The sequence below is a fragment of the Homarus americanus genome, unplaced genomic scaffold (assembly GCF_018991925.1).
Source record: "Homarus americanus isolate GMGI-L3 unplaced genomic scaffold, GMGI_Hamer_2.0 scaffold7626, whole genome shotgun sequence".
Classification (NCBI taxonomy): Eukaryota; Metazoa; Arthropoda; class Malacostraca; order Decapoda; family Nephropidae; genus Homarus; species Homarus americanus.
In genome coordinates, this window is record NW_024718273.1 from 20586445 (window position 1) to 20599337 (window position 12893).

General features: G+C 35.1%; 1 protein-coding gene across 1 annotated transcript; it reads left to right on the forward strand.

Annotated features, from left to right (window-relative positions):
• The first annotated feature begins 522 nt into the window (after positions 1–522).
• On the forward strand, positions 523–12579 carry LOC121859567 (histone H3-5-like). The gene is made up of 4 exons (XM_042356498.1): positions 523–651; positions 5629–5782; positions 5897–6054; positions 11570–12579. The coding sequence occupies exons 1-4, from the start codon at positions 629–631 to the stop codon at positions 11724–11726; spliced, it is 492 nt and encodes a 163-aa protein (XP_042212432.1). The 5' UTR covers positions 523–628; the 3' UTR covers positions 11727–12579.
• Positions 12580–12893: the final 314 nt, after the last annotated feature.

Consider the following 12893-nt stretch of genomic DNA (forward strand, 5'->3'; position numbering starts at 1 on the left):
TTTCTCGCTCACTTATGTGTGTTTCAATAACTATTAAATCTCTTGAAACAATTTACCATCTTAAAAACAGAAGAGACATTAAAAGGTACATGAAGATAATGGGCTTCCCCTAGGCTTCAAATTTCTGAGATGGCATTTAATTTTATAATCTAATTAATTGTATATATTTTTTTAATTTGATTTTTTACTTAATTTTTTCTCAGACTCTACCATTGTACAGAAACCCGTAGAATAACTAAATTATAGTAACAAAAATCACATATATTTTGTGATACTACATTTAATATCCATAAAACTAACAAATATCATTAAAAAAAAAAAATCCCTCCACATTATATTCACACTTCTCTCATGTTTCTCTATCAATATCCTCCATATTATTTTATAGTTTTCTTCTTATTATCTAATCTACATTTATTATATTTTGTTTAAGTAAAGTTTAATAATTACTAATACTTATGTGCACGATAAGGCGGTCCAAGTACGGTAATCCCCCCACGCCGTACGATAGCGCCAGGGAAGTTCGGACCCATACCTCATCAGTTTGAAAACGGGCGCCGTTGATTTTATATTTCCTTGTGGGTAATTCACTCTACTACACCTGCTACATTAATAGTTATATCTCAAGATGGTTCGAACTTTACAAGACAAGTGAGTATGAGGTATTGTAAGAGTAAATTATAAGTGATAGGGGTTGTTGTTAGAGTCAGTGATGTGTTTGAAAGGAGCGAGTGTGTTTTGTGCTGTGGATATCTGTATATTTATTTGTTTTTATTGCTATTGTCTATCATTAATGCTCATATTATCATACCATGTAAGAATTTCACCGTCATAGATGCTGGTGTAGAATAATGATAAACCTGACGTTTCACCATTGCCCATTAATGACAAATATTCTCTCAGGTTAGATGTGGATGACTAGTTTTCTCAGAGGTCCAGTGTTAGTATAGGAGTAAGTAACAGTACTGTACATTACTACATGGAGAAAACTGCTGTGTTTAGTATGGTCAAACTAGACACCACCCTTCACATCTAACCCAAGTGGGCATTATACCTGAGCCACAGTGGTGAGAGGCAAACACAGTATCTATAAAAATAATAATGCCGGTATTAATTTAGTTTTGGTCTTCAGGGGAATCGGTTAGGTTAAGCTAGTTTGGATATCTAAATATAGGGATGAGCAAAACTAAATTTTAACATAATGGCTAATGAATATATAGAAAACACAGGCTCCTTGAACCAGTGACGCGACATCGTTTTACAGGGTGTTCTTTATTTTCGTCTCCTGGTGTTAATCATATATTTAATGGCGTAAAATCACGAGCACCATTGTTGACATTGGGCCAGGCTGGGAATTTTCTGAAGTAGGAGATATTTTTACATTGTATTATTTATAATTCATAAAATAAACCAAACTAACCAGCCTAAACTCAAGATTCACATAAACAATAGTATGCAATATAGGTGCGGTTAAGTTAGTTTGGAACATTGTATAAATAATAAATTATACGTTCCATAGTGGATTTAGGAATGGCAGGCATATTGATGGACTTTATTGTTAAGGTTAGGTTATGAACATTGTTCATAGTGGATAGATGGTGGTGTGGTAGTGAAGGAAACACGACTAAGAGATAGAGCTTTATTCCCGACGTTTCGTCACAAGTCTTTCAAAGGAATACTGTACATACGTAAGAACATAAGAATGTAGGTAACTGCAGCGAGCCTATTGGCCCATACTGGGCAGTTCCATTAACACCCAACCCTTATTGCTCATATATCCATCCAACCTATGTTTGAAGCTATCCAGCGTATTCGAGTTAATGATGATATTTGGTAACTTGTTCCACTTGTCCACTACTCTATTTCCAAACCAATGTTTACCTACTTCGCGCCTAAATCTAAATTTGTCTAATTTAAAACCATTGTTATGAGTTCGCTCCCGGTTGGATAGTTTGAGTACCTTTGTAATGTCCCCTTGGTTCAGCCCTGACTTCCATTTATACACCTCTATCATATCGCACCTCACTTTACGTCTCGAGGGATTGCAGATTAAGATGCTTTAACCTGTCTCTGTACTCAAGGTTCCTAATGCCTGGGATTAGTTTTGTCATTCTCCTCTGAATTCTTTCCAAGGATTCTATACACAGTGTGGGTTACTGCCATTTATAAATGGCACTACCATAAATTAGGTTAGTAACTTATCATTGTATAGTCTGCCCACCACACATGTGCATTAGGCTGCTGTACCGGTAGACATCGACGTTTCACATATGGCTGCTGTACCTATAGCCTGTGCCTAAATATTAATGTACCAGTGTCTGCTACTTTGGTAAGTTTCCAGCTTCTTCAGGATGGTGTTCATGATTGTATGCCCTTAAAATACAGGCTTACCACCATTTCTTGTTCAAGTACTTCATTTTTGAGTTACGGACTATTTTTCCTCCTCAGTATTAATACAATAAAAAGTGGGCAGGGCTAAGAAGAAGCAGGGAAAATGTGGACTTAAAACATAATATTCTAAACCATTGCTGGTCCGTGGCATGGTGAATGATTTAGTTGTGCCAGTTGAGCATGGATGTAGAATGTCGTCCAATCTACTCTACTTTTTCTCAGGTTATCAATATTTTTATGAAACTATAATCATATACTGTACTGTACTACTTCATAAAGATGTTAGAAGACAGAAATATAATGTATGTACCTGTACATTTTCATGAAAAAAAACATCTTAAAATTTTTTTTTTTTTTTTTTTTTATGTTTTGAGCCTAGAATCCCACACCATGCACTGAAGTCTAGCTACAATATATTGATTTTTATATAAGGAAATAGCCATTAAAAAAATGCTTTATCGTGTTTTCATCAGAAATTTTTGATTACCAAGTTTTTTTTAATCGTTCATTTTAGGTTTGATTATTTAGGTTTCTTTCTTTTATTATTTCACACTCCACTGATCTGTGAAGTTCAAAAACAACACAGTATTATATAAAGGTGTCACTTTGGGTTTAGCATATTTCCTCAGTTTTGGGGTGTCTTGTGTTCCTTTCACTGTTCTCGGCAGCACACCTCGTGCAACCTCTCAAAGGTAACTGGTGGCAGTTACAAATGTCCAAATTTAAGTTTATTAATTGGGAGAGGTTTGACGTTTGTAACCACATCCAGCTGTTGAGAAATTTTAACTCTAAAACTTGATAAAAATAATGTAAATTAAAATAACATGTTTTACGGGCTTTAGCCCCACACTTTTCCGCTTCAAAGCCTTGTCCATTTTGCGGGTATAAATATTGAAGCAGGAGAAATGGACCATAGCTCAAAAATTAAGAATTTGCCCTCGGATGGTTATCACCAGAGCATAGCATACACCTCTAGAAAAACCGGTATCATTACTCGATCAGTGTCTTCTATATAAAAGAGCATGTGTAGCTAGGTACCTCACTCTCACAAGGTTTATGTTATGTTTATGATATTTAAGTTAAATTGGTAACGTTCCATGTGGGGTATTGGGGTTACAAATATAACAACACAAGTGTATAATACCTGAGGTCTCCAGTAATGAAATATAACTTTAAAGGGAACTATACCTAACCTAGCCTTCACTTCCAATTATTTTATTTTTAATATATAAAACAGGTAGAAAAAGAATGCTACTGGATACAAATATACTAAAACATTAATATTATAGCAGTGAGGTGTAAAATAAGTGAGTGATACAGTGTATTAGCTGTATTATACTGTAAACTTAGGTAGGATACCCAGCTATAAAAGCTGTTGTGTTGAATAGCCAGGTACAGGCACTCCATTACTATACAGCATACAGTACAGGTATTTACCATAATAAAGGTAATACGTACAGTAATTTGTAAAAAAATTCCAACGGGTTTACTGTTGGTTTGGCATGTATATAGACCATGCAGAGCTATTCAGTTCAGCATACATACAGTATAGACAATGCAGGTATACAGTGTGCATAAACTGCAGGTACATGTATATATGCAATTTTCAGTGGGTCCTTTACTTACGCTTGGTTACTAATGAGTAATTGTACATCTACAGGGCAAAATAAAATCATTTTAATTTACTGTAAGCATGTTATTATTTCTGCACCTTTAGGGCTTTGACTTGAAAGTTTTTAATCCCCTCTCCCCCATTGGTCCTGATTCTTTCTTTACACTAATCATGTATTTCATGATGAGTAGATAGATACCTTTACTCACACCTCACCAATAACATACCTGTAGCTCTTAAATTTTAATCAGTCATTATCAAAGATGGTATGTATAATCAAGATTTAAAGCCCTGTAGTCATTATCAAATTTTGTCAGGCATGCATTCACAACGTAACCACAGTCTACTCCGAGCCTGCCTTCCTCCATTGCTTTGTAGATAATCTGGTGTAGTGATTGGTGATACAGAAATGGAAATTGTGATTAACTGGTTCATTTTAGTATATTAACATTATGAATGGGGAGACTAAGGAGACATGGGTTTATTGTATGTGTCACTACTGATTGATTTTAAATAACTTTCCAGTTCCTATATACAGAGCTGCCCTGGGGGGTGGCTGCCCCGGGTCCTACTCCCTCCTGGTTAATAATTATACAATTCAAATGCAGCAAATAAACTAATAAATGAAGGCTGTGCTGATTGGAAACATTTTAGTGAAAGACTAAGCCAATGGATGGAAGTGAAAAGGTTATGTTCAATGAGTACTATAGATACACACATGTTCCCTAGCTGAGCACAACCTTGCTTTGGTCAAGTCATTGAGTGTTGGAAATTCTCATGATATTGAGAAAGTCGAGTTGTTTTCAGAGATTTGAGTACTCGGAGTGCTCATTCCCAAAGAAATAAAAAATGCACTTCAAGTCCTTCAGTTTCTAAAATCTCTCAATGGTTCCTTCCATAATGCAGAAGTAGTGCACAGGATTTTGTTGACAGTTGCAGTCACAGTGGCATCAGGGGAGCAAAGCTTTTATTAACTCAAATTTATATAAAGTTATCAAAGAACAACTTTGTCTCAAGTTTGTGCAATCATAAATTGATAGAAGAATTTGGTGAAATGAAAGCAAGGAAGGTTAATTTTCGAAAGTAGGCTGTTTCTGCTACTTTGCAAATTCTTTATGAGAAGTCATAGTACATTAAATTAGTGTCTTGATTAAGAGTTATGTTAAAAAAAATTTTCATTATACCAAGACTATCTTATGATATTTGTCTTGTTTAGGTTACAAGAAATAAAAAAAAATATATATTCCATGTACTGTATATGCATGCAATAATATCACCAGGTCTTAAATTTTAAAAATTGTTTGTGCATTTTCGAATCTCACATTTTAAGTAGTTTCATAACTTGTAGAACAGTTATCACATATGATCTAGGACACAGATCTCTTTCATTTTTTCCGTATTTTGTGTTGCAATATCCTGTACTGTAAAATTACTACCTCCATCCATTACTTTAGTTTTGTAATTATTAAAATAAAACGGAAAATAATTATAATTTTTTTTTTCACAGCTGCATGCTAGAGTGTGTGTGTGCGTGCGTGCGTGCTATAGCGTAAAGGAGGCCCCACAATGATGATATGCCCTGGACTTATTAAATTTCTTAAATGGTGAAAAATTTTAATTTGCAGAAAGCTAAAAAAGCCATTAGTGGTGGCATCAACCCCCAAGAAAAAGTTATTGCTTGAGTCTCCTCCATTTCCATCACCAGCAGAAGAAACTCCAGAAGCAACACCAACCACTTCTGAAAAACGTAAGAAGTCTACCAGCTTCTATAAAAAGAAAGTGAGTCGAAGTAATATTTATCAGTAGCTACAGTTTATTAATATGATGCAGTGGATATTTCTTTAGTTTGTTCATTATCTGAATTCATACTGATTATGTTCTTTTTCTTTTTAGAGAAGGACTCCTGGAAAAAGGAAGTTGAGGTTTCGGCCTGGAACAGTTGCTCTTAGGGAAATTCGCCATTTCCAGAGAGGAACAAATCTTCTGATTCCCAAGCTTCCGTTTTCTCGCTTGGTCCGTGAAATTCTGGTTGGGTTTAGGAAAGACTTTCGGTTTGTATTATAATTTTTTTCAGTTTTCTTTAAGTAAAATACAGTACAGTGGTTCCTCGGTTAACAAAATTTCGGTTAACGAATTAGCTCCCATAAGGATTTTCAGTTCGATTAACTAAATCCTTACAACAAACACGTTTTGCTGTGCGCATCATCTGATCGGCTAGTCCACCAATACAGTAATTGGTTCTATGTTTACATTCGTTTCCAGTGGAGTAAATATCAAGAAGGTTGTGCTCTTTAGTATTTTTGCATTTTTTATATTAAAATTATTAGTCATTCTAGAATATAGTTAACATATATATATATATATATATATATATATATATATATATATATATATATATATATATATATATATATATATATATATATATATATATATATATATATATATATATATATATATATATATATATATATATATATATATATATATATATATATATATATATATATATATATATATATATATATATATATATATATATATATATATATATATATATATATATATATATATATATATATATATATATATATATATATATATATATATATATATATAGTAAAAGTCCAAAAATCCGGATGCGAGAAATCCGGACCACCCGAGAATCCGGACTTTTCAAAAAAAAAATTTTTTTAGTGGGCATTTGTGTGCATGTGCGCATGCGTGAGCGCCACAGCTGCACAGCGACAAGCGACCACGTGGTCGCCACTTTAAAATGGGCAATCAAACTGTGACAACATACCGTATATACTCGTCTATAACCCCCCTCGTTATCAGTAGACCCTGATTTTTTGACCATGAAATCGTTAATTTATGATATTCCTCGTTTATAGTTCCACCCACGTTTTTGAGGGTAATGGAACAACAAAACCACTAAAAACGCTCTACGTCCTATAAACTGAGGCTCGCCGTGCATGAAACACAAGTGCTGAAGGCAAATTGTTTACCATTTATTATTACGACACTTTACACTGAAACCCGGGTAGTTTCAACAAAAATATTGTATATTTCCATTCAAGTATTTATTCAAGTCAATTAGGAGGGAATATTATTGAAATACAGCAGTTTTTAAACTAAACCATTCGAAAAGCGATTACGGTAACATCTTTTGAACGAAAGAAAGCGAAAGTCATTGTTTTCGTCATGATTTTATCCCACTTTCCACTGTAATACGTATGTAATTTCAGGAAAAATATTACATTTCCGTGAATGTATTATATCAAGCACAGTATGAATAGAATATCATTGTAATATATCAGAATTTTAACCGAAAACTATTAAAAAAACGAGTAACATCTCAAGAACATCGGAAGCTTAGGTAAAGTCTTTTGTTTTCGTCATGTATTTTATCCTATTTTACATTGAAATACGTCACGTTTCCACAAAACTACTATATTATCTCCGAGAATATATTCATTCAGGCGCAGTTTAGGTAAAATAGAGGAGTGATGTAATAGTTTTTTAACTGAAAACGATTCGAAAACACGTACCCTCTAGCCTGTTCAAAGAGAGGACTGGGAGAAGCTGTTTGGTGCTGCAGACGGTGACAAGGAAAATGATTTTGATGGATTTTAATGAAAATATTCAGAAATATGGTATCGCAGTATTTATTCAAGTCAATTAGGATAGAATATTATTGTAATACAACAGTTTTTAACTGAAAACCATTCGAAAAGTGATTACGGTAACATCTTTTGAACGAAAGAAAGCGAAAGTCATTGTTTTCATCACGATTTTATCCCACTTTCCACTGTAATACGTACGTTCAGCAAAAATATTACATTTCCGTGAATGCATTATATCAAGCACAGTATGAATAGAATACCATTGTAATATAACAATATTTTGAGTCCTACTCTTTCCATTTACAGAGTACTGTACAAGCCCATAATAATGGCTCCTAAAGTAGATAAACTTCGTTGTGTGAAGAGAAAGAAGAACACATTGAAATTGAGTGACAAACTTGAAATAATTAAGAAACTAGAGATCGTGGTGTGAGCAATACTGTTCTAATGGAAACATACGACATTGGAAAGTCTACAATTTATGATATATAAAAGGCAAAGAATAAAATTTAGAATTCACAGCTTTTTCATTAAAACTGCTCGTTTTGATAAATGAAGCATGCTATATTTGCAAATGAATAAACTATCAAAATGTACCTGTTCATTTCTTCTTTATTCTTCATTAAATTTGAATTTTAAAAGTACTGCCTGAGAATCCGGAAAATCCGAAAATCCGGACCGACCCAATCCCCAAGCAGTCCGGATTTTTGGACTTCTACTGTATACACACACACACACACACACTCGTGAACAGAAGTCCTGTCGTCCCTTCTGCTGCTCCATGAATCCGAAGCATTTATGGGCAGAATAATGCACCAGTGTCTACTGCTTCAGGTTCATGAGTCAATCTCTTTGTTCGCGGAACAGCACAAGGGGCGACAGGACTTCTGTCCACGACTGTACATACAGGTATACATGTACAGTATTGGTAACCTGTTACAAATACTTAAGAAATACAACCTTCTAAATAACGGTAATTTCCTTTATCTGGCATGGAGCTGGACCCATGATTGCCAGATATGGGAGCTTCAACCTGTACCAGAAACATGGTACTACAGGTACAGTCTCTCCTCGACTTACGACAATCCGGACATACGACGGCATGGTCCTATAAAATATTTTCACATTACGTATTTTCGAGTCCAGACGTTAGTGATCGAGCTGTGTACTGACAAAATTTTTGTTTGTAATTCCCTTTAAAATGGCTGGCAAGCGTAAAAGTGAGAATTCTCTGGGTGCTGAGAAGAAAAAGAGACACCCATTTTAGAATTTCTATGTATTATTTTCTCCTTTTGAACGTACGACCAATTCGACTTATGGTCTGGTCGTCGGGACGGAACCCCGTCGTAAGTCGAGGAGAGACTGTATGCTAATAGTTCTTTATCGAATAACACAAGAAAAGTATTTATTTTTATTAATGCCAGCCAAAGTCTTAACTCACTACAGTATTAGTGCCTTGTAAACATGGCCCTTATCAAGGCCATGCATGGCATGGAAACTTGTCATACACATGCTGTACTTAGCAGTATGGTACAGAGGTCCCCGTATTATGAACACCTGCCAATGTGAACAAGGTCCCATAAGGTCAAGTATTTTAAGATTCCGACATAGGTACCCCTGGTTATGTAGTATTAACGTACGAGAACTAGTTTGCGTGGTAGAGCGGCAGGTGGGGAGTAATGCTTCGTCCAGCCACACGCCTTGAGGGAGGTCGGTATGCCTTGCCCTCACCTCAGTAACATCTGTGATCAAGTGTTTATTAACCCAATTTTTCTGCCCTCATTATGGCTACCTGATGCAAGTGATAGTAGTACATCCAAGGAAAGGAAAACAATTACAACGAAAGTGAAAGTTGATGTATTTAAACGTTCTGTAAAAGGCGAAACATCCTCAGTCATTGGTAGAGCGTTGGGCTTCAGATTGTCAACGATCGTAACCATTTTGAAAGAAATACAAAATTCTTGAACATGCAAAGGGGCATGTGTTCTGACTTAAGAACGCCCTCAGGAATGGAACTCGTTCGTAACCCAGGGACCCCCTGTATTGTGCTTTATAAAGTGTTGTAATAACCCACTGGCTAACCTCATATTCTGTTCATATACGTTTTATTGAGACTGCAACCATGTTTTTCTCTAGATAGCATTGTGCAGCCCATAGTAACAAATCTCGCAGAATATTTAAATAGTACATCTACACCAGCTCTTGTTAACTTATCGAAGTAGTCATCATCACAAGGTGGGCCTACAGTTGCTGCTACCATTTTTTTTTTTTTTTTTGTGAGGGGGTGGGGTAAGTCTTACATTTTACAGCAAAAGTGATATCTCTGTTATCCGGAACATTTGGTGCAGAACACTTCTAGGAATGAGAGATTCCGTGTAATGAGACGACTCAAAGCCGGAAAAAATCCCTCATCCCCGCAATTTTCTGGGTAATGGAAAATTTTTCTCAGAAGTTCCAGAGTGATGCATTATTTCATCTCTCAAAGCCGGAAAAAACCTAATTCCCGTAATTTTCCGAGTCACGGAAAAATATTATCTAAAGTTCCGGAAATTGTGCATTACATCTCTCAAACTCAGAAAAATATCCCCCATCCCCTAAATTTTCCAGTGCAATTGATTTTCATCTCTCAAACCCGGAAAAAACTCCCCATCCTTGGAATTTTCTGGGTACTGGGAAAATTGTCTCTGAGTCTTCCATAAAATTTTTCCCAATACTGGAATTTTCAGAAAATTCCCTCTTTGGGGATGATTTTTTGAGAAAAATTTAATTCTGGCTATTGAAGAGTTCCGGGTTTGAGGGATTCCGGCTAACGGAGATACTGTATTACTTCCGGGTTTGAGGGATTCCAGCTAATGGAGATACGACTGTACCTTTTACAAGTGATCAGTTTACATGACTTATTAGTAAATGCTTTTGGGTTTCTATAATAAATACTAAAGTGCATCACCATTGGTCCCCAGATATTTCAAGGAATCCATTGTACTATTGTTGCTCACTGGATCAGTTACAGATAAAACTAGATCTGGAAACAGATCAAAGGTCATCTCATGACTTGGATGAGGCAGCTGGTCAGAAGAGAACAAAGTAGGAAACAGTGCCACGGTTGTTATGAGATGATCTCAGCCAATGAGGGTGACAAATGTGTGAAAAGAAAGCTAGAAAAATAGGAATATCTTTCAGCAGTTGTGAGGGAAATTTATTCTTATCCTTTGATTGTCAGTTGCGTAATTTAGATGCAGAAGCTTTCACCAATCCCTGGAAAACTTCCGTAGATGTGTGACTTTAGCCGGGATAAGAGAATTTGTCTCGGTACTCGGAAATCTTTCTAACATAGAAATGCTCTGCACATATTGCTCCGGCTAACAGGATATTAGAGTTTCCTCATTGTATTTAACTTATAGTCCAATGTAAACAAAAGTAAATGTCAACTCTTTACTGTAAGAATACCATTGCATTTACTGTAAATGAAACATTACAAAGGGAAAACTAAGAGAGGCCCATCTGTGTGTCAATGCAACAAGAAAAAATGTGTTGTGACCGATCGGTGGGTCACTTAGCATGAAATGTGTTAATAACATTGTGAATGTTTGAGAATAATGAAGTATATTAGTGAAACAAGTAAACATATTGGTCAGTGGTCATAAAAGAAAAAAGGAAACATTATTTTAGCATATTTTCATTGTTGTGGTATTTGGATGTACTGTACTGTACAGTCAACAGCAGAAGTTCATCCAAAAACAATCTGCATGATGAGGCAGTACGGCACAGTATATCATCATTTTCTTGTGAGTGGTATGAGTTTTCCAGAGATTCTAGCTTCTGGGAACAAACTTTGAAGGCAGGTTTTGAGAAGTTCAACTTTTCAGCATCAATTCACATTAGACTCAACAGAAATTAGTTGTGTGGCTAAAAATACCTCTTCAACTTCTCTCTTCTACAGGGTGCAGTCACTAGCACTGATGGCTCTACAAGAAGCAGCTGAATGTTACATTGTTGGCCTCTTAGAAATGGCAAACCTTTGCTCAATACATGCAAAGCGTGTTACCATTTATCCTCAAGATTTAAAGCTGGTTCGCCGTATTCGAGGTTTAAACTAAAAAGAGAGTTGTTGTGCTAACTTCCCTGTATTGTTCGTGAAGAGTTCACCCTCAGCATTATGTTTTTAAAGGCATTATCAAAAGTTTATACATTTAATGAAAGCATAGAGATTGGCCATGAAGTATGATTGTGTGAAACTTAACTCAGTGAAAGGTTGCCAAATTCTGGTGTAAAACATAAAATGAAAAGAATGATATTCTTCAATCAAAATTACTATTACTGTATAAGAAAATTATTTATACAGTACAGTACTGTAGGTGAAAAAGAAGTTTAGAGGAACAGGCAAATGACAAAGAATTTCTGTTCAGAGGATGCTCTGGGCTGAGCTAGTTATGTAGGCAGAAGAAGGAACCCGACCCCTCAAAGGATGAAGACAGCTTTCTCTTGCATATACAAGAAATGAAACTAATCAGTGTACAACCTCTCTAAGAGATTTTTAATATTAAGTTTTATTGTTTTATCACTTACTGTGATAAATTACAATTTTAATAATTATAAAAGATTTTTATTTTAGAATTTTAGTTTGTGTGCAGAAATGCATTGAGGATAAGAATAAGGTACCAAACATACTGTATGTGTCAAAAGTGAACTAAACAGACACTGATAGATTTACATACAATAGACATTTAATTACAGCATACGTAGTGTATTATTTTTTAGTAGGATTTCCTTGAAAGTGATTTAACAATTTTGTTTTTTGTTTTTTTCATACTTCTATAATTTCTTGTCTGCTGTGTATATAGTAGCAGTGCTGTAAAGGTTATACAGTATAACTCACATCTATAAATAATTATCTTATAAGTTATAATACTAGAAGTACAAATTTTGCATTTTCAATAAACATTATAATGATTTTTTTGTATCTGTTTTCCTGGCCAAAGAAAGAATTTGTTTGTTACATTACTTTACAGAACCTCCAACTTTTTAATATAGCCACATGTTATCAATCTCTCTCTCTCTCTCTTATTTTATTTGTACTCCGTTGCTCTCATTTGCTTTTAGATCTGCAGCACTGGTTCTGTTGTGTGTTTATCTCGTGCCATTTGTGTACCGTATATGGTGGTCGGTACTTTACTGCCTTTTTGCATACTGGCACTGAATCCCAGGCCAATGTTAGGTTAAGGGTCTGTATACTGTATGTGTTTTTTTATGTACAGTCGGCCCTT

Coding starts and splice junctions, on each gene's coding strand:
- LOC121859567 (XM_042356498.1), top strand. CDS start 629: ATGGTTCGAACTTTACAAGACAA. Junction 652..5,628: donor GTTCGAACTTTACAAGACAA/GTGAGTATGAGG, acceptor TTTAATTTGCAG/AAAGCTAAAAAAGCCATTAG. Junction 5,783..5,896: donor CCAGCTTCTATAAAAAGAAA/GTGAGTCGAAGT, acceptor TTTTCTTTTTAG/AGAAGGACTCCTGGAAAAAG.